This window comes from Dendrobates tinctorius, unplaced genomic scaffold, assembly GCF_039654945.1.
Source record: "Dendrobates tinctorius isolate UK_male_01 unplaced genomic scaffold, ASM3965494v1 ptg000177l, whole genome shotgun sequence".
Taxonomy (NCBI): Eukaryota; Metazoa; Chordata; class Amphibia; order Anura; family Dendrobatidae; genus Dendrobates; species Dendrobates tinctorius.
In genome coordinates this window covers 15,742,774-15,765,568 of record NW_027361844.1, presented here as the reverse complement: position 1 = coordinate 15,765,568, position 22,795 = coordinate 15,742,774, and the positions used below count along the sequence as shown (strand labels likewise).

Genomic DNA, 22,795 nt, shown 5'->3' with positions numbered 1-22,795 from the left:
CTCTTTTTATTACTTATTTATTATCTTTACAATTTGATTATTGTTCGGGAGGTCTTGCACTCTTCACTTTTTGTAATTTTTGTGCTATTCCTCTATATTTTGCATAGATGGATGGATGGATAGATAAATCTAATATATCAAGCTCAATGTGTGTGTGTGTATGTATGTGTGTGTGTATGTCCGGAATTGGCATCCGCACCGTCGCAGCTAGAGCCACAAAATTTTGCACAGTCACACATCTGGACCCTGAGAGCGTCACAGGCTATGTTGTGAGGCAAAATTTTAACCCTGTGCATTCCAATTCACCAAACAATTTTGCCCCTAGCTACATAATGGGAAAAGTGTATGTATGTATTGGCATCTGCACCGTCGTAGCTACAGCCACAAAATTTTGCACAGTCACACATCTGGACCCCGAGAGCATCATAGGCTATGTTGTGAGGCGAAATTTTAACCCTGCGCATTCCAATTCAACAAACAATGTTGTCCCTATCTACATAATGGGGAAAAGTGAAAGGAAAAGTGTTTGAGGCAAATTGACAGCCGCCAGATGTGAACAAGGGGGACTTAAAGAATGAGAGCGATGGCGCCAAAGAGTATATACCGTACAGTTGCTAAGGTGGGTCCCTGACATGGGACACTTACCACACACGGGGATATGAACACACACACAAAATGCGCCACACACTACCACGTGCTTCAACACATATACCACCCTCAGCACACATTTCACCACACATACACCAACCTCGCCACATAAAAGTCAAAACACAAAAGTCGCCACTCAAAACTCGCCACGCTGTCCCAGAGCTTTTTAAAAGATGAAAAATGAGCTGTGATTGGTTGCTATCAGCAACAGTTTTCTTTGTAGACAGTTGTGGTAACTGAGGCCTATTATTATTATCATTTCTATGGTGTTATCGTCCTTCTATAAAGCTGGAAATAACACAATTTATTACTGTGCCAACACAGACCACCCTCTGACACAGACTGCAGGGGGAGCCCAGTATCACACAGGATAGGATTAGATACACAGCTCAGCAGTCAGTATCCACAGAATAGGATTAGATGCACGGCTCAGCAGTCAGTATCACACAGGATAGGATTAGATGCACGGTTTTTATGTGCAATATAATCATTATAATTTGTTATAACTAACCACAGTTGGTTACTATGCCCAGGTAACGCCGGGCTCTTCAGCTAGTAGATAGATAAAAATGGCTCACTGCTTAGGCCAAAACACAATACACCTTGGGAATGGAATAACCGTAATCCACATAGGTATGCCACTACTTCTTTTATAGTTATATATTTCACATATGTGAGAGATAGATTATCCTGATTACATGTGTTTATGTTCTTATTTTTATTTCCAATAAATATTTGCCTGACACTTTCTTTTAATCCATGGATCCGTCTATTCATCCATATGGCAGATTTATAACTCTTCCAATTACCGTGCAAATTATTGCTAATATTAGCTCATGAAAGTGTTTCTGCTCTGCAGGTTGGTTATTATTTATAAAAATCACACAAGCAGCTGATACATTCATAAGCTAATTATTTCGGCAGCTGGGTACACACAGAGCAATATGGCTGCAACTGAGCAGATTTTTTTGGTACTTGCTGTGGTGAATTCATACAGGGGGAGAACTACACAAGACAGACTTAACGAGGAAATCTGAATAATAAAATTCCTCTGGAAAGTCACTTTTGCTGCAGATATTCTGTTCTAGAATTTAAAATATGCTTTCAATGTGCCTTAATAATGTACCTTGGTTCTTTTATTATTCTCCTAAATGTAAGTTATGCGGAAAATATCTGCTGTCAATAACAAGCATTCGACGCAGGCTGGAATTTGTAGATCTTCAACTTTTGGAAATAGTGTAATTTTTTTAATACTATTATTATTGCATTCTGTACAGTATGAGATCATACTCACTGACAGTAAAGATAGTAATGACAGAACCCCACAAGCTTTATTATACTTTGTAAATCAGTGAAGGATAATTTAGGCAAGGGCTACATGTATCAAGCAACATTGAGAACATGGTGTCACATTGTGATTATTAATCGGTGCAAATGTGACACTGAGTCACAAATGTTTCCAAATGTATTGGATTTCCTGTTGATGCTTGTAAGTCACATAGACTTATTTATTTTATTCATTTTAGAGTTCAATTAAACGGAATCTGTCAATAGGATCAACCCTCCTAAGCCGTATACTGTATATGGGCATGTAGGTCATAGAAAGTGAAATAAAATTTTACCTTAATATTTGCGATCTGGTATATTATTCCAGAGAAATCTACATTTTTAAAATATATAAATGAGCTGTTAAGATCTATAGGCCAGACACTCATCTCCCTGAGAATCTTCCTCCAGAGCTTATTTTAAATGAATGGAAGCATCACCAGTGTGAGACATGTAGATCAGGAGATCAGACTGTCAGTTACTACATGGCTCACACTGGTAACTCCTCATTTCATTTACAATAAGCTCTGCATGCAGATTGTCAGAGAGATCTATGTCAAGCCCAAAGATCTTAACAGCTCATTGAGAAAAACTTGAATTTCTCTGGACTAAAGGGGGTTTTACACATAGCGATATTGCTAGCGATATCGCTATGTGTGATACTTACCTCCGACCGGCTTCCCCGCTGTCCATCGCTGATCGCGCGAGATCGGGCGGCTCCATTTCTTGCCGTCAGATTCCTGCTGGGGCTTCCTGTTGTGACGACGAGCGACGCGTGGAGGCGGGCGGGAGGACGTCTGGATCGCTGTGTGTGAAAGGTAAGTATCGTCCGCTGCATCGCTGTTAGGTCTGCCTGTGTGGAAGCTCACTAGTGATCATTTAGCGATGCACTAGTGATCCTGACCGGGTCGTATCGCTGGTCGGATCGCTGGTGCATCGCTAAATGTAAAAGGCCCTTAAGACATTGAATCGCAGATATAATTTTAGTCAGCTTCCTTTGACCTACGTGCCCATATAGACAGCTTAGGAGGGTTGATCCTTCTGACAGATTTGCTTCAATGCCACAGCTCTTTATAGGTATCATCACTGTCTCCATTGTGGCTCACAATTTAAATTCCCTATCAGTATGTCTTTGAAGTGTGGGAGGAAAGCGGAGAACCCATAATAAACCCACACTAGGGGAACATATAAACTCCTTGCAAATGTTGTCTTTGGTGGGATTTGAACCAACACTTCAATTCTACAGTGCTACCCACTGAGCCACCATGCTGCCCTACTTCAGCGTAAGTCATGTGCGACTTATCTGTAATTTGGCCTTTTTTTTTACATAGCAAAGCTGTAAATTCCAGCTCTAAAATAGTCGAGCGACACCCTGACAATTGCTGCTTTGATACAAGTCACTGTGTTACCCCAGACTTACTGTAACGTTATAATTGTAGGGAATGATGTGTTGGACAATCCTATGTTTTAATATCACTGCTTTTTTTGAAGGCTATACACTAAAAAATAACTTTTCTCATAACTAAACTCAATAACTTAATCAGAAAATGGCACAGATGGCACAAAAAGGAATTTTCTTTAGGTTCAAATATGTTTTAAATTAAGTGCAGATAGTATATGTCTTTATTTCTATAAAAAAAAATGTGGTGCTCATACAGGGTTGGACTGCACCACCAGACAACCGGAGAATCGGCCCTGGCATTTCCTTTAAACTGTAAAGCGCTGCGGAATATGTTGGCGCTCTATAAATAAAGATTATTACTATTATTATAATTCAGGAGCATTCATAGTGCAAACCTTGCAGTTGCTATGGGGCTCTTCAGCGGGAGGGGAAAGGTGCGCCATCAGAATTAAATCTTCCGGTGGGCCCAATGTTCTTCAGTCTGACACTGTTCTCAAAACTTATTGCCATGTTAGGCCACTTGAGTGTAACAGCAAATCATCAGATGTGAGCAGCACGGTAGCTCAGTGGCTAGCATTGAAGTGCTGGGATCCTGGGTTCAAATCCCACCAAGGACAACATCTGCAAGGAGTTTGTATGTTCTCTCCATGTTTGCATGGGTTTCCTCCGGGTTCTCCGGTTTCCTCCTACACTCCAAAGACATATTGATAGGGAATATAGATTGAGAGCCCCAGTGATGATGATGTTTGTAAAGCGCTATGGAAATAATGACGCTATATAAGTGGGTAGAAATAAAATGAATTAGATGAATTATTTCCCTTATGATACATTACCAAAATTAATTCAAATAATACAATGGCTCATCTTACTATTGTTTTGGCACTATACTTTGGGTTGTGTAGAAACTACTGTCCAGTTTTAATAGAAAGTGTCTGAGGGTGGACAACATTTTCACAGCAGTAAGTGTATGTTACTTCTCAGCTGACAATCCTATCCACATACATTCATAATGCTGTCAGCACCACAAAGTTAAAAGTTGCATAGATCAGTGACAACTAGTGTAGTAGGACAGCGTAAATGTGTTCACTTCTGAAAAAAAAATCTTTCATCCTCTCCCTCATCCAGAATAGAACAGGTCTGTGCAAATGTGGCCTTTCTCTTGTAAAAACAAGGCAGTCTTGTGTTACAGATTACCCGATAAATCCCCAGTGCCTTCACAGTTCACTGCCTACAGCTGCTACAGATGGGCAGGAGCCCTCTCTGTCTCTGCTCTGTGCTGTGCAGCCGCCAGTTGAAGGAGAAAATGGAATGATCAGGCTATTAACATCGGAACCGTGAGGAAGACGAGGCACAATAAGAACAGCTGGTGTTTCTGCCTTGGCCGATACAGCGAAGATAATCAAATCTTGCCTTTTCCCCCTATTTATTTATGTTTGGGGAGCAATGTGTAGTGGAGGATGGGAGGAAATGAGGGCATTAGAGGTTAAAGAGTTAATTGTTAAATCTCTAAGACACCTAGTCACTTTGAGGTTCTTATTGACACATCGGTTGTAGGGTGCAGTAGGCTGGATGTACCCCTAGCGGTTTTTCCTAAGATTCAATGAAAATATCTGGTTGAGCTCGATATTGTGTAAATGGTTAATTAAAATGATCAGATGAAATAAATCAGAAAATCATTTAAATGGCAAAGAAAAAAAAAAATTCAGCCGAATGATGATATGGTCTGTGATCCAGAAGTTTAAGTATTGAATGAAATCCGAAAACCTCAGTACAAGAAATAGCAGAGCTTTATTTTATTAGCATTTCGTACTGTAGGACAATTCCTATCCCAGCAAAGAAAAATATTTTTGTTTGTATATGGCCAACTCACATTAGTGGGATTGGGGGCCAAGCTCATCAGGTCTTACGAGAAGAGCGTTCGGGCATGTAATATCTTGTGCGCGATGTCTTAAGGTTCGTTTTTGGAAGCAGAAAATTGGAATCGTTAAACAGGAATGCAGTTTCGGTGCAGGAATGCATTACTATTTTCATAACTTTGCCTTAAAACAACTTTTAAGTGTTGAGAAAGTCAGCATAAATCAAAAAGAGCTTGTCTTCTGTTGTTTGCAGCACCAGGATATCTTCTATGATCTGACCGCAAATGACCGATCATAGCGATATACAGTACAGACCTAAAGTTTGGACACACCTTCTCATTCAAAGAGTTTTCTTTATTTTCATGACTATGAAAAGTGTAGATTCACTCTGAAGGCATCAAAACTATGATTTAACACATGTGGAATTATATCAGGGAAGGGGAATCTTTTTTTCTGCGAAGGGCCATTTGGATATTTATACCATCCTTCTGGGGCCGTACAAACTCCGCCCACAAAGTACATCCTCACTCTGGCACTGGTTTCATTACTTAATCTTTCATTGCATGCCCTTCAATGATCAGTGAGTGTGTGTGCCAACAGAGCAAGAAGAAATTAATGAGCTTGTGGCAATCAAAATACAGCTCTCCCTCCCCAAAATGCGGTCCCTGAGAATCTGCTCGGGAGCCTGATAAAAGGTCATCGAGGGCCGTAAATGGTCCTGGGGCCTGAGGTTCCCCACCCCTGAATTATGTAATTAACAAAAAAGTGTGAAACAACTGAAAATATGTCTTATATTCTAGGTTCTTCAAAGTAGCCACCTTTTGCTTTGATTACTGCTTTGCACACTCTTGGCATTCTCTTGATGAGCTTCAAGAGGTAGTCACCGGAAATGGTCTTCCAACAGTCTTGAAGGAGTTCCCAGAGATGCTTAGCACTTGTTGGCCCTTTTGCCTTCACTCTGCTGTCCAGGTCACCCCAAACCATCTCAATTGGGTTCAGGTCTGGTGACTGTGGAGGCCAGGTCATCTGGCGTAGCACCTCATCACTCTCCTTCTTGGTCAAATAGCCCTTACACAGCCTGGAGGTGTGTTTGGGGTCATTGTCCTGTTGAAAAATAAATGATGGTCCAACTAAACGCAAACCGGATGGAATAGCATGCCGCTGCAAGATGCTGTGGTAGCCATGCTGGTTCAGTATGCCTTCAATTTTGAATAAATCCCCAACAGTGTCACGAGCAAAGCACCCCCACACCATCACACCTCCTTCATGCTTCAAGGTGGGAACCAGGCATGTAGAGTCCATCCGTTCACCTTTTCTGCGTCACACAAAGACACGGTGGTTGGAACCAAAGATCTGAAATTTGGATTCATCAGACCAAAGCACAGATTTCCACTGGTCTAATATCCATTCCTTGTGTTCTTTAGCCCAAACAAGTCTCTTCTGCTTGTTGCCTGTCCTTAGCAGTGGTTTCCAAGAAGCTATATTACCATGAAGGTCTGCGGCACAAAGTCTCCTCTTAACAGTTGTTGTAGAGATGTGTCTGCTGCTATAACTCTGTGTGGCATTGACCTGGTCTCTATTCTGAGCTGCTGTTAACCTGCGATTTCTGAGGATGGTGACTCAGATGAACTTATCCTCCGCAGCAGAGGTGACTCTTGGTCTTCCTTTCCTGGGGCGGTCCTCATGTGAGCCAGTTTCTTTGTAGCGCTTGATGGTTTTTGCCACTGCACTTAGGGACACTTTCAAAGTTTTCCCAATTTTTCAGGCTGACTGACCTTCATTTCTGAAAGTAATGATGGCCACTCATTTTTCTTTACTTAGATGCTTTTTTCTTGCCATAATACAATTTCTAACAGTCTATTCAGTAGGACTATCAGCTGTGTATCCACCAGACTTCTGCACAACACAACTGATGGTCCCAACCCCATTTATAAGACAAGAAATCACAGTTATTAAACCTGACAAGGCACACCTGTGACGTGAAAACCATATCCCGGTGACTACCTCTTGAAGCTCATCAAGAGAATGCTAAGAGTGTGCAAAGCAGTAATCAAAGCAAAAGGTGGTTACTTTGAAGAACCTAGAATATAAGACATATTTTCAGTTGTTTCACACTTTTTTGTTAATTACATAATTCCACATGTGTTAATTCATAGTTTTGATGCCTTCAGAGTGAATCTACAATTTTCATAGTCATGAAAATAAAGAAAACTCTTTGAATGAGAAGATGTGTCCAAACTTTTGGTCTGTACTATATGCTAAGTGCAAATTGGAAGAAAACTCCCACTCATGTCATGTCATGCTGTAACGTTCTAACATGCTAAGGACTCATTTCATCCACACATCAGTTTTTTTTCACATACAAGAAACATAGACTGAGTTTCATCAGAGTTTCATTGCAGTTTGATTCCATTTTTATCAGTTTTGCTCGTATGTTAAAAAACAAAGTTTCTCCATTTTCTCCTATTTACCTACCATAAAAATCACATGGTATCTGAGTGCTGAGCAATTGTTTCACAGACCCATGGACTCCGATTTTGATCTGACACTTGGATCAAGATCGGACTTGTCTCCATGATATGGCGTGGAACAGTTGTTTGCTGAACAGTCAAGGACATTGGAAAGGCCTAGAGTTGAGCGAAACGGGTCGAAAAATTTCAAAAGTCATCGACTTTTGGCAAAGTCGGGTTTCATGAAACGAAACCCGACCCTAGGATGAGGTCGGCCACGAGGTCGGCGACTTACGCGCCAAAGTCGTGTTTCAAAAGTTTGTTTTGCGCTCTTTTTCAGCCAATCAGGATCCACGGACACTGTGGGCAACGTGATGACATAGGCAGGGGTCACCACCATCTTTCAGAAGGGCATGCAAGTGATTGGCTTGCTTTGGTGGGCATCACAGGGGGTATAAAAGGGCGTGCACGCCGACCGCCATCTTACTTCTGCCGATCTCAGTATAGGGAGAGGTTGCTGCTGATTCTGTAGGGAGAGCGTTAGGCAGGGAAGAAGACAAAAAAACTGCTTCTGCTGCTAGCGATTTGGCCTGCACAACACACCAGTCACTGTGTGTGCAGTGCAAGGGGAGGCTATATAGTGGTGTATCAGTGGTGTTGGTTGTTGGGCTGCCTTCTAAGGCTTCCTGACATTCCTGCATTGCTGTTTACCCACTGCTCCGCAAACTGCTTTTTTAAAAGCAATCCCAATTTTTATTTTTTGTCCTGCTGAGAAGAAAAAAAAACTGCTTCTGCTGCTAGCGATTTGGCCTGTACAACACACCAGTCACTGTGTGTGCAGTGCAAGGGGAGGCTATATAGTGGTGTATCAGTGGTGTTGGTTGTTGGGCTGCCTTCTAAGGCTTCCTGACATTCCTGCATTGCTGTTTACCCACTGCTCCGCAAACTGCTTTTTTAAAAGCAATCCCAATTTTTTTTTTTTGTCCTGCTGAGAAGAAAAAAAAACTGCTTCTGCTGCTAGCGATTTGGCCTGCACAACACACCAGTCACTGTGTGTGCAGTGCAAGGGGAGGCTATATTGTGGTGTATCAGTGGTGTTGGTTGTTGGGCTGCCTTTTAAGGCTTCCTGACATGCTGGCATTGCTGTTTACCCACTGCTCTGCAAACTGCTTTTTTAAAAGCAATCCAATCTCCCTTATCCTCTAGTCACTTTTGTCACAGCTGTGCCATCGAGCCTGTCACATAGCGCTCAGATATCAGAGGGCCTCACACAATCCAAAAGTGTCCAGTGTCCACAAGTGTCTGCAGAAATTCAAAATCTCCCTTATCCTCTCGTCACTTTTGTCACAGCTGTGCCATCGAGCCTGTGACATAGCGCTCAGATATCAGTGGGCCTCACACAATCCAAAAGTGTCCAGTGTCCACAAGTGTCTGCAGAAATTCAAAATCTCCCTTATCCTCTAGTCACTTTGGTCACAGCTGTGCCATCGAGCCTGTCACATAGCGCTCAGATATTCATTGGGCCTCACACAATCCAAAAGTGTCCAGTGTCCACAAGTGTGTGCAGAAATTCAAAATCTCCCTTATCCTCTAGTCACTTTGGTCACAGCTGTGCCATCGAGCCTGTCACATAGCGCTCAGATATTCATTGGGCCTCACACAATCCAAAAGTGTCCAGTGTCCACAAGTGTGTGCAGAAATTCAAAATCTCCCTTATCCTCTAGTCACTTTGGTCACAGCTGTGCCATCGAGCCTGTCACATAGCGCTCAGATATTCATTGGGTCTCACACAATCCAAAAGTGTCCAGTGTCCACAAGTGTGTGCAGAAATTCAAAATCTCCCTTATCCTCTAGTCACTTTGGTCACAGGTGTGCCATTGAGCCTGTCACATAGCGCTCAGATATTCATTGGGCCTCACACAATCCAAAAGTGTCCAGTGTCCACAAGTGTGTGCAGAAATTCAAAATCTCCCTTATCCTCTAGTCACTTTGGTCACAGCTGTGCCGTCGAGCCTGTCACATAGCGCTCAGATATTCATTGGGCCTCACACAATCCAAAAGTGTCCAGTGTCCACAAGTGTGTGCAGAAATCCAAAATCTCCCTTATCCTCTAGTCACTTTGGTCACAGCTGTGCCATCGAGCCTGTCACATAGCGCTCAGATGTTCATTGGGTCTCACACAATCCAAAAGTGTCCAGTGTCCACAAGTGTGTGCAGAAATTCAAAATCTCCCTTATCCTCTCGTCACTTTTGTCACAGCTGTGCCATCGAGCCTGTGACATAGCGCTCAGATATCAGTGGCCCTCACACAATCCAAAAGTGTCCAGTGTCCACAAGTGTCTGCAGAAATTCAAAATCTCCCTTATCCTCTCGTCACTTTTGTCACAGCTGTGCCATCGAGCCTGTGACATAGCGCTCAGATATCAGTGGCCCTCACACAATCCAAAAGTGTCCAGTGTCCACAAGTGTCTGCAGAAATTCAAAATCTCCCTTATCCTCTCGTCACTTTTGTCACAGCTGTGCCATCGAGCCTGTGACATAGCGCTCAGATATCAGTGGGCCTCACACAATCCAAAAGTGTCCAGTGTCCACAAGTGTGTGCAGAAATTCAAAATCTCCCTTATCTTCTAGTCACTTTGGTCACAGCTGTGCCATCGAGCCTGTCACATAGCGCTCAGATATTCATTGGGCCTCACACAATCCAAAAGTGTCCAGTGTCCACAAGTGTGTGCAGAAATTCAAAATCTCCCTTATCCTCTAGTCACTTTGATCACAGCTGTGCCATCGAGCCTGTCACATAGCGCTCAGATATTCATTGGATCTCACACAATCCAAAAGTGTCCAGTGTCCACAAGTGTGTGCAGAAATTCAAAATCTCCCTTATCCTCTAGTCACTTTGGTCACAGCTGTGCCATCGAGCCTGTCACATAGCGCTCAGATATTCATTGGGCCTCACACAATCCAAAAGTGTCCAGTGTCCACAAGTGTGTGCAGAAATTAAAAATCTCCCTTATCCTCTAGTCACTTTGGTCACAGCTGTGCCATCGAGCCTGTCACATAGCGCTCAGATATTCATTGGGTCTCACACAATCCAAAAGTGTCCAGTGTCCACAAGTGTGTGCAGAAATTCAAGATCTCCCTTATCCTCTCGTCACTTTGGTCACAGCTGTGCCATCGAGCCTGTGACATAGCGCTCAGATATCAGTGGCCCTCACACAATCCAAAAGTGTCCAGTGTCCACAAGTGTCTGCAGAAATTCAAAATCTCCCCTGTCCTATAGACACCTTGTACCTTGTTTTACATTACTATATAGTTTGTTGGATTTTGTCTACATTTCTACCAAAAATGAGGAAGGCTGGTGGAAGAGGCCGTGGAATTGGACGGGGGTTGGCAGCTGGTAATGATGGTGTTGGTGGTGGATCTGATGGTAGTGGCAAGAGCAAAATAGGACCGAATGCAGGAGATGTTGAGCCTGCGTCATCGTCTGGCTACATAAGGCCTCGAACGCTTAGTTTTCTAGGAGTTGGCAAACCGCTTTTAAAGCCAGAGCATCAGGAAAAAGTTTTGTCTTACATTGCTGACTCAGCCTCCAGCTCTATCGCCTCCTCTTCTTCAGTTGTAAAAAGTAAAAGCACTGAGTCGTCATTGGAGGCTCATGTTCATGAACCACACCTTTCCTTGTGTCCTTCACCCCATCCAAGATTGAAGGATGATGCAGGCCATACTGCTGATTACTCCATGGAGCTATTTTCACATACCATGCCTGGATTATCAAGTCAAATGATGAATTACCCAGGCCAAGATGAATCTGACATGGAGTGCACTGATGCACAGCCGCTGATGGATGATTCTGCTGGTACATTCACTCAGAGCACTACATTGTCCTCGCAGTGTACAGAGCCAGATTCTGACCCTGATGAGACTCGGGTGCCCCTTCCCGCACACTATACCACCATACACGGTGACACAGAGGAAGGTGCACATGACATAGAAGAGGAGGTGATGGATGACCCAGTTGTTGACCCAAATTGGCATCCATTGGGGGAAGAGGGTGCTGCTTCCAATAGCTCAGATGAGGAGCATCCACAGAAGACATCGACATCGCAACAGCTGTTATCTGGCAGGCCCGGAGCACTCCAAAGACAGGTTCCAAACATCAAAAGAGTTGCTGGACAGCTTGTCCAGAGAGTCAAAAGATCACAGCGTGCTAGGCCGCAAAATGTCTGCCAAAGTAGGAAGAGTGCAGTGTGGCACTTTTTTGACCAAAATCCTCATGATCAGGCCAAGGTTATCTGTAAGAAGTGCGCAAAGACCTTTAGCCGAGGGAAAAATCTGAAAAATTTGAATACCAGTTGCATGCTTAGACATTTAACCAGCATGCCCTTGCAAGCGTTGACACAACACCAAACCTCAAGTGCCACATGTGCAACTGATCACAACGAAGGTAGTCAGCAACGCTACATTGTTTCCCCCACTGTAAGCCCACTGGTTAGCACAGCAGCAAATGTTGAGGTGTCGTTGCAAGGCCAAAGCAGTCAGGGAATCCCACTGTTATATCAACGAAAGACTGATTCTAGGCCATCAGAAAGAACACCAACTCCATCACCATCATCAACCCTCTCTCAGTCCGCCCTGTCCACCACTACTTCCACCATATGCAGCTCTCAAGTCCAGCTCACCCTCCCAGACACTATGAGTAGGTCAAGAAAGTACTCAGTCTCTCATCCGCGTACACTGGGTTTGAACGCCCACATTGCCAAACTAATCTCGTTTGAGATGATGCCCTTTCGGTTGGTGGAAAGCACAGCTTTCCGCGAACTCATGGCCTATGCAGTACCACGCTATGACCTACCCAGTCGCCACTTCTTCTCTCGCAAAGCCATCCCAGCCCTCCACCATCATGTGAAAGACCGCATTGTCCATGCACTCAAGCAGTCAGTGAGCGGAAAGGTGCACCTCACAACTGATGCATGGTCCAGTCGGCATGGCCAGGGCCGTTACGTGTCCATCACTGCGCACTGGGTTAATGTGGTGGATGCAGGGTCCACAGGGGACAGTGGTGGTGGGACAGTGCTGCCTAGCCCACGGTATAGGAAACAGTTGGCTGTAGGCGTTCGACCCTCCTCCTCCTCCTCCTCCAGAAGCGAAAGCTCGTCCACAGAGCGCAGTCGTACGAGCACACCATCTGCAGCTGCCACTGTTGCACACGATGTGTCCCCCTATCGAGCAGCTAGTGGAAAGCGTCATCAGGCTGTGTTGCAGATGATGTGTTTGGGCAACAGACACACCGCCGAGGTGCTGGCCGAGTACTTGAAGCGACAAACTGAGTCATGGCTGGGCAGTGTACATCTTGAGGCAGGCAAGGTAGTTAGTGATAACGGCCGTAATTTTGAGGCAGCCATAGCCCTTTCAAAACTCAGCCATATACCTTGCTTGGCTCACACCTTGAACCTGGTGGTGCAGTGCTTCCTCAAAAATTATCCGGAGTTAACAGCCCTGCTCCAGAAGGTGCGAAGACTGTGCGCGCACATCCGCCGGTCGCCTGTACACTCCGTTCGTATGCAGAAGCTGCAGCGATTGCTCCACCTTCCCAACCACCTCCTCATTATCGACATTGCAACAAGGTGGAACTCCACCCTGCACATGGTGGAGCGGCTGTGCGAGCAGAGGCAGGCCATAATGCATTTGTGGGAGGATACACGGCCAGGCACTTTGAGAGCAGACATGGAGTTGACAGGTGTGCAGTGGTCGAAGCTGAAAGACCTCTGTAAAGTACTTCAGTGTTTTGAGGAATGCACACGGCTGGTAAGCGCAGACGACGCCATCCTAAGCATGAGCATCCCACTTATGCGTCTGCTCATGCAAACTTTGACGCACCTTAAGGAGCAGGCGTCTGCAGCCAATGTTGATGAGGAGGAAGAGGAGGAGGGAATCCTTGATGACATTCAGCCATTGTCTGCTCAGGGACCTCTCCTGGACGAGGTGGAGGAAGAAGAAGAGGAGGAGGAGGATGATGGGGATGATTACTTAGGGGAGGAGGATGCATCTCGTGGGGCAAGTGAAAATGTTGGCGTGGCAAGGTCTGGCACAGGGTTTGTGCGTGACTGGAGGGATGTGGATTTGCCAGAAAGTGCTCCTCCAACCAGCACTCGCAGTGCATCATTGACACCGGGAACATTGGCCCACATGCCAGATTATGCCTTGCAGATCCTAAAAAGGGACCCACGCATTGCCAAAATGATGAACGATGACGACTACTGGTTGGCCAGCATCCTGGATCCACGCTATAAAGGCAAATTACAAAACATCATGCCACAGGAGAACCTTGACCTAATATTGGCTAATAAACAAGCAACTCTGGTAAATCGGTTGCTTGAGGCATTCCCAGCACACAGCAGCGGTGATGGTTCTCACACGAGCCGTACGGGCCGGGGGCAGCTTGGCAGAGGTGTTCGTGGTGAACACAGCAGAAGTGGCGTTGGAGACAGGGGTTTCATGACAATGTTGTGGACTGATTTTTCAAGTACCGCTCACACAACTGGTAATACTGCATCGATGGAAAGTGACAGGAGACAGCAGTTGTCAACTATGGTTACAAACTACTTTTCCTCCCATATCGATTTTCTCCCACACAGGTCATTCCCCTTTGACTATTGGGCCGCTAAACTGGACACCTGGCCTGAATTATCACAATATGCCTTACAGGAGCTCGCTTGCCCAGCTGCAAGTGTGCTATCGGAAAGAGTCTTCAGTGCAGCTGGATCAATCCTGACAGAAAAAAGGACCCGTCTGTCAACCCAAAATGTGGATGATCTAACCTTCATTAAAATGAACTACGCATGGGTTTCCAAGGATTTTGTCCCACCTTCCCCTGATGACACATAGGGTGACAGAAAAATGGCTTGCTTTGGTCCACCTCTTCCTGGGACTTGACCTATTTCACCTTTTGCATCAGCTGAATGTCCAACATCAACATATGCCACTTTCTAAAACTCCCTAACTGTGCTGCCTCCCCCCCCATGGCCGGGTTCACCACCTAGCGCACGACACCGTGCGAGTGTCGTTGCCCTGGACAGGTGGGTAGGCCGACTCTTGGGCGCGGGCACTGGCACAGGGTCCTTCATAGTGCAATCAAGTGTCTCTGACGGTGGTGGTGCACACCCGCCGTCAGACACACCGCCGTACTATGAGGGGCCCAGTGCCAGTACCGACGCCCACGAGTGGGCCCCCCTTGCTTGGGCAGGGCCCCAGCATTTGCAATCTTTACCTCTCCCTGCTCCTCCGCTGTGTAGTCTGGGCCGTCAAATCCATACTGTGCCTGACACCGTCTGAGCCTGCCTCCTGATGTATAGACATATATTTTGAATGTGTACGCTATCCATACATGTTATCTGGGGATACGGTACCCTTTCTAACCTTTGTGCAATCACGTGCAATCCATACTGGGCCTAACACCGTCTGAGCCTTCCTCCTGATGTATAGACATATATTTTGAATGTGTACGCTATCCATACATGTTATCCGGGGAAACGGTACCCTTTCTAACCTTTGTGCAATCACGTGCAATCCATACTGGGCCTAACACCGTCTGAGCCTGCCTCCTGATGTATAGACATATATTTTGAATGTGTACGCTATCCATACATGTTATCTGGGGATACGGTACCCTTTCTAACCTTTGTGCAATCACGTGCAATCCATACTGGGCCTAACACCGTCTGAGCCTGCCTCCTGATGTATAGACATACATTTTGAATGTGTACGCTATCCATACATGTTATCTGGGGATACGGTACCCTTTCTATCCTTTGTGCAATCACTTGCAATCCATACTGGGCCTAACACCGTCTGAGCCTGCCTCCTGATGTATAGACATATATTTTGAATGTGTACGCTATCCATACATGTTATCTGGGGATACGGTACCCTTTCTAACCTTTGTGCAATCATGTGCAATCCATACTGGGCCTAACACCGTCTGAGCCTGCCTCCTGATGTATAGACATATATTTTGAATGTGTACGCTATCCATACATGTTATCCGGGGAAAAGGTACCCTTTCTAACCTTTGTGCAATCACGTGCAATCCTTACTGGGCCTAACACCGTCTGAGCCTGCCTCCTGATGTATAGACATATATTTTGAATGTGTACGCTATCCATACATGTTATCTGGGGATACGGTACCCTTTCTAACCTTTGTGCAATCACGTGCAATCCATACTGGGCCTAACACCGTCTGAGCCTGCCTCCTGATGTATAGACATATATTTTGAATGTGTATGCTATCCATACATGTTATCCGGGGAAACGGTACCCTTTCTAACCTTTGTGCAATCACGTGCAATCCATACTGGGCCTAACACCGTCTGAGCCTGCCTCCTGATGTATAGACATATATTTTGAATGTGTACGCTATCCATACATGTTATCCGGGGAAACGGTACCCTTTCTAACCTTTGTGCAATCACGTGCAATCCATACTGGGCCTATCACCGTCTGAGCCTGCCTCCTGATGTATAGACATATATTTTGAATGTGTACGCTATCCATACATGTTATCTGGGGATACGGTACCCTTTCTAACCTTTGTGCAATCTCGTGCAATCCATACTGGGCCTAACACCGTCTGAGCCTGCCTCCTGATGTATAGACATATATTTTGAATGTGTACGCTATCCATACATGTTATCTGGGGATAAGGTACCCTTTCTCACCTTTGTGCAATCACGTGTAATCCATACTGGGCGTGAGAACGGCTGGCGAGCTGTTAAGCAAGCTACAGCACCTGTGGTTTGCACACGTAAGTTTTTCATTTTTTCAGGAATGACGGTTAGGCCTAATTCCGGAACTGCGGTTGACCTGCACTTACTGGGAAATCATTGTTCGCGGGTAATAATTGTAATCAGTGATCCCCATCACTAACGTTGTTCAGCGGGTTATCTGCACCTGTAAGCGACAAACGCTGGCCTTTTCAGTGTAGCGCACATGCAGCCACGGACATGTAAGGGCATGACACACCAGTTATTGGCCAATCTCATGTGCCAGAGCTTCACGTGTCCCTCTAGTAAGCCGGACTCGGACCGCGGGGCATGACGGAGTCTCGTTTGTTAACGGAATTAAGCTTGCAATGTGTGCATCTGTTCTGTAGCTGGCATGGTTGAGGTTTCCCAGGTGGAGTCGAATTTAACCGTAGGCTCCACTCCTGGTGGTGCCCTTCTGGACATTCCTTTAAGGTTCAGCTTTGCAACCATACTGCCCACGTAAAACAAACACTTTGCCTTCATGAACGCTGTTTGGAGGGTCATGACTCGTGGGAATAACGCCGCCCAATCAGTTAACCTGCTAGAGAGATCGTTCGTTGCTCCCAAGCATGACATCACACTCCCTAGGAAGAAGGTAATGCCACTGTGGCGACCGTACTCCTGGGGGCGACACAAGTGCACTGATGCCCAGCCACTGCTCGATGAATCTGCTGGTACATTGACCCAGACCACTACATTCCCCTCGCACGCTACACGACCTGAATCTGACCCTGATGAAACTCAGGTTACCCTTCCCATATACAGTTCCATCTTACACGGTGACAAAGAGGAAGCTGCAGATGAAAGTGCAGGTTCGGCCCACCCGCCATCAGACACACCACCGTACTATCAGGGGCCCTGTGCCAGTGCCGTCGCCAACGAGTGGGCCCCCCCTGCTTGCTCAGGATCACAGCACTTGCAAAGTTGAAATACTGTGCAGTGAGATGGAAGATGGGGACGACGAGGAGTCCAGACAAGTACAGGGATTCCCTAGCGAGGAGACTTATTTGATTGTTTTCAATGTTGGGACAGCAATTTTTGGGGAGCACTATACTCTGGAGAATGATAGATGGGGCCCACCATACACTGGAACATTCCAAAGGTGGACATCAGACACTGGAGCAGCATTTACAGGGCCCATTATACACTAGAGCATTAGAAATGGGGCCCATTATGTTTGGAGCATTATTTGGGCCCATAAGACAGTGGAGCTTCATCCATGGGGACCAACATATACTGTAGCATTATGTGGAGCTCATCATATACTGTTTCAAACATTATATGGGACCAATGATTCTGTATGGAGAAATAGATGCGCCTCGTCATGAGATGTAAAAAGTGAGGTATTTTTCATTGTACTATACCGCTATTTCTCTGCCGTATCGGAGCATGATGAGTTGTGGTATGTGTTAAAGGGGCGCTCTTTCGCCCAGGGCACATGAAAACCTGCAGCCAGCCCTCCCCCCCACACAACTTTAGCCAAATAACCCCCATTTTTCAGTGCGTAACTTGTATTATGAAGTTAATTAAGGTTGACAAGCTTAAGTAAGAAGAATTGATGCTTTTGGCATTCAAATGGGCACTGTAGGTGTGTTTCCTGTCCTCCTCTCACTGCCGACTTTTATTCCCCATTGACTTACATTGGGTTTTGTGTTTCGGGACGACCCCGACTTTTCCCTATAATCGGACGATCTTGCTCGACCCGACTTTTGGAAAAGTCGGGTTTCACGAAACGAAACGCGACCCTAAAAAACCAAAAGTCGCTCAACTCTAGAAAGGCCCCATTCAGTATTACAGCTATGAATGCTATCAGTGATAGTACTTGTATGAGAAATATTGACGTGTGAATGAGGCCCAAGGTTTAGGAAATGCAGAGGGTGCAGTCAAACCTGGGCTGTGATTCCTTAGAGGATCCAAAAACCAAACAGCAAGAGCAATATGCTTTTCTCATAATGGATTCTGAGAACAAGCTGATCAATTTGCTATGTTGTCCTGTATAGAAGGTAGTTTTGTTATTTGCCCTCAACTGACAAACTGAAACGTTGTGAAAACGTTTTCAAGGATGATATCTGTCTGATTGGTCGAGAGAGGGGGGTCTTCTTGACCGAAGATAGTTCTGGCTTAAAATGTTTTATGGGGGATCCTGAATCCTGAAATACCGATCTGAGAGGATAGCAAGGTATATAGCCCCTTATAGACATTAATGTGTCACCAATATCGACAGGTTTGGCCGCCACTCTAATGTGTATGGGACAGCCCGCCAACTGATTGTCGAGGTAGATGAAATTCAGGAATGTCTGATTTTAGACTACCAGTCACTTTGCTCTCCTGAAGATATGACAGCTGCAGAGATACCTGGTGGCCTTCACATAGAGAACATAGGAATGCTCAGCTGTTGGCCAAACGATCAGACCAAATGACAACCATCTAATGTGTATGGGGACTTAAGGATCTGCAGTAGATTTTTCAGGTAGCTGGGCCCAAATTGTTTATGGCTTTAAAGATCAGCAAGCTAAATTTAAAAGTTATTATGTTTTCCATTTTAACTATAGTAAGCATAGAATTAGTGGGATAGGAGCATATCGAGCTCCTGCATTTTGGACTAACTGAAAACATTGTATTGCTTTCTCAGGGATGCATACAGGGTACTGCAATTGGGTTATAAAGGTATGTACCAGTGCTGATAGATTTTCTGGAGGACTGAAGCGCTTAATTCTTGCAACATTCCTCATTTGGAAGTATGAAAATTTAATAATGGCAGATATCTGGTTACTGACAGTACCACACCAATAGTTACTGTGCAACCAAATTGGCCTGAGTTTTGAAGAATTGCATTTCCCAAGAATACTTGTGAGATTATATGAAGGGACAAGAGGAATTTGAACAAATCTACATCCACAAGAGATCTGTGGTTAGATATCCAAGATGTTTGGAAAAACCTCCCTGTTGATTTTATTCAAAAGCTGTGAACAAGTGTACCTAGAACAAATGATACTTTGATGCTGTTTTGAAGGCAAAGGGTGATCACACCAAATATTGATGTGATTTGGATTTATCTTTTGTTCATTCACATTCACAAAATGTATAACACAATTTGCATAATATTCCAGCAACTTCAACTACACATCTGCAAGATCTAATTTCTGGCATTTTTAGGTGAAGAAATCAGGTGTGTAAATTCATGAATCAACCAAGCTTGAGATAGGAAAAATTGTGTAAAAATGATAGTCAGACATGATGGATTACATCGCGTAAGAAAACATAATCAGAAGGTATTCATACAGTTCTATGTTATCCTTAGACCATCATTATTATTTAGGCTGGAATCATAAAAGCGCATTACATCCGATGCGATATGTTAATGACTGCTGCGAGCGTGAACCGAATGCCAGTGCTCTGTGCTCTGATCCTCTTGCATTAGAGAATCGCAGCACAGATGCGATGGAGATGGAGAAAGTACATGAGTTCACTGGCTGTGATCTCGCAGGACATGTCTGACAGCACAGCGAGCAGGATAACTTTCTCACTCTCATGGTGCCCTCAGACAGGGAATAGCAGTTCACAAGCAGACACTAAGCACACTGTGCTCAGTGTCTACTGGATGACAGGATGCATGGTCGCATCATGCAACCATACAGCCTGCCATTTAGATGTAGCAGAGCTAGACCCATTGTTGGACAAATAAATTAGCAGCATCTCTGCAGAAAGGTGAGGAATATTTTTGTTTGTTTTTTTACCTCCTTTGCAGATGAGTAGGGCATCGGGGTAGTGGGCGAAGTCGCAAGTATGGTTTAATGAAGATTTTTAAAGGAATCTGTGTCTTTCTTTCAATTAAAGGACTTTTTTTCTAGGTGTCTGTGTTTTAATACAATGTGACTATGAGGTTAGTAATGGGGGCGTCTTATTGACACCACTCCATTACTAACCTGGGGGCTTGATGTCACATGACAATACAAAGGTGACATCAACGCCCCAACTATCATCCTACTTGCCAACGCTACGGAGCAAGTGGGACAAGCAAGGCTAAGTGCCAGAATTGACGCATCTTAGAGATGCACCTTTTCTGGGGTGGCTGAAAGCTGATGTTTTTAGCCTGGGGGGCCAGTATCCATGGCTCCTTCCTAGGCTATTAATATCAGCCCGCAGCTGTCTGCATAACCTTTGCTGGTTATTAATTATAGGGGGACCCTATGTCATTTTTTTAGGGTCCCCCATTTTAATAGCTAGTAAAGGCGAAGTATACAGCTGTGAGCTGATATTAATAGCCTAGGAAGCTCCATGGGTATTAACCCCTTCCCATGCTATAAACATCATCTCCCAGCTGTCAGCTTTCCCTCTGCTAGTTTCAAAAATTATGCAGGAGCTCATGCCATTTTTTCAGAAAAATAATCTTTTATTAATTAAATGCATGTACAGTAAGCTGCACACACACTGTGCTAATTGTATTTGTCACTAACATCTATATATCTACCTATTCTATGTGTATTTACTGTATGTAATCGATCTCTTTTATCCTGTCGGCTCCTGCTGTGATTTTACACTACGCAGCTGCTGAATTGCCGTCTTTTCTTCTATCTATATAATATACAGTATACAATATTCATTCCAAAGAAACCAGGCAACGTTTTGTCTCAAATGATCATTTGAGCCGAAACGTTGCCTGGTTATGTGGTTCCAATAAACTCACTTCCATTTGAAAGATTAACTATGGAGTGCTGCCTTTCTTTGGAATGAATATTGGACATTGTGGCTGATACTGGACTATTTGCCTGGGGCCGTGCACCCGAAGCGAAGTACTGTGCTGTTTCTCTTTTGTCTATTTAATATACAGTATATACATATGTATATATATGTATGTGTCACTGACATCTATATATATGTATTCTGTGTGTATATCTATTCTATGTATTCTAACCTGTCACGCTGTGATTATACTATCTATCATCTACTTTAAAATATTTTAGTGGCAACGCAATTATTTTCCTGCACTTTTACCGAATGTTACCAACCTTTTTCAATTTAAAAAAAAATGCTCGTGTTACCGATCACGAATCCGAATGTACCATGTTCGTGCTGAATTTATGTTTGGCGATCATTTTCCCAACATATTCGCTCATTTCTACTCCTGACAACTCTACAGAGAATGGTCAGGTTTATTTTAAAACATCTTCAAACAGCAACTTACAGATTATCCAATTGCCATGAGTCCAAACGTTGTGAAATAACATGCTCTTTCACCTTGCTTGGCTATGTCTGAAGACCCCACTGAAGTCTGCGTTAAGGGATTCTGGTTCAGTGCTCCAGCCAAGAAGAGGCACTTGGAGCTAATTATACTAGTAAAAAAATGGTTGTCATGGGACAGTCTATATTAAACAAGTCTATTCATAAGTCTAATAAATATATGATGTACGGAAGAGCTCAAATCTACGAAATTTATAATCTTGTTTTATTTAATCTATTGCTACAGGGATGGCTCTGTGAACTTCTCCGCTGGAAAGAAAATCCAAGCCCAGAAAACCGTACGTTGTGGGAGAATCTGTGCACCATTCGTCGTTTCCTTGGGCTCCCTCAGCATGAAAGAGATGCTGTTTATGAAGAAGAGTCCAGACATCATCATAGTGAGCGCCTCCAGCATGTAGTACAGCTAACCCCTGAACCTGTGCAGGTAAGAAACACTAGTCTACACAATCATCTCCAATACTGACCGAGAAATACTTTGGCAACTAATCAACTAAATTTCTCCTGCATCATGTCTACATTTTACATTGACTTGCAAAAATGTATACTCTTTATTGTAAATTGTTTTTATGAAATAATATAACACCCAACTGTAAATTAATAAAAAAAACAGCATAGGACTGCAATCATATAAAAGTATTAGGTCATAGGCTGAGTGACAGAACTGAATTTACAGTAGAAGGCTCTTAAGTTCTTATAATACAGTCTTCAGCTACCATATCGCCTATTTTAAACAGTAAAGGGGACATCCCTTTAGTAATAGGAGAGTGTTAGACAAACTAGGTGAGGTGGATCCTCTAAGCCCAAGGTCTGGGTGGGCACATGGTTATCGGTGCACCTGATACGTGGAGCACGCGGAACATAGACAGCTGAGGGATTGTAAACCACAGGTAGACAAGTGTAATGATGGAAACCGTAGGCAAGTAATGTCCAGGAAACCGCAGGCAGGTGGGAAACGTTCAGGAGACCACAGGCAGGCAAGCGGAAGACATCCAGAAGACCACATGCAACAGATGCTGGAAACCGCTGACAGGCAAGAGACATCCAGAAGACCACAGGCAAGCAGAAGGAA

At 44.4% G+C, this 22,795-nt stretch overlaps 1 protein-coding gene across 2 annotated transcripts in view; it reads left to right on the top strand.

Moving 5' to 3' along the window:
* SATB2 (SATB homeobox 2) overlaps positions 1-22,795 on the top strand; it is a 284,827-nt gene that overhangs the window by 212,337 nt on the left and 49,695 nt on the right. For both annotated transcript variants that reach the window (XM_073551555.1, XM_073551556.1), the window contains exon 11: positions 21,953-22,150. In XM_073551555.1, the coding sequence (XP_073407656.1) occupies positions 21,953-22,150 (198 nt within the window). The remainder of the gene's footprint in view (positions 1-21,952; positions 22,151-22,795) is intronic.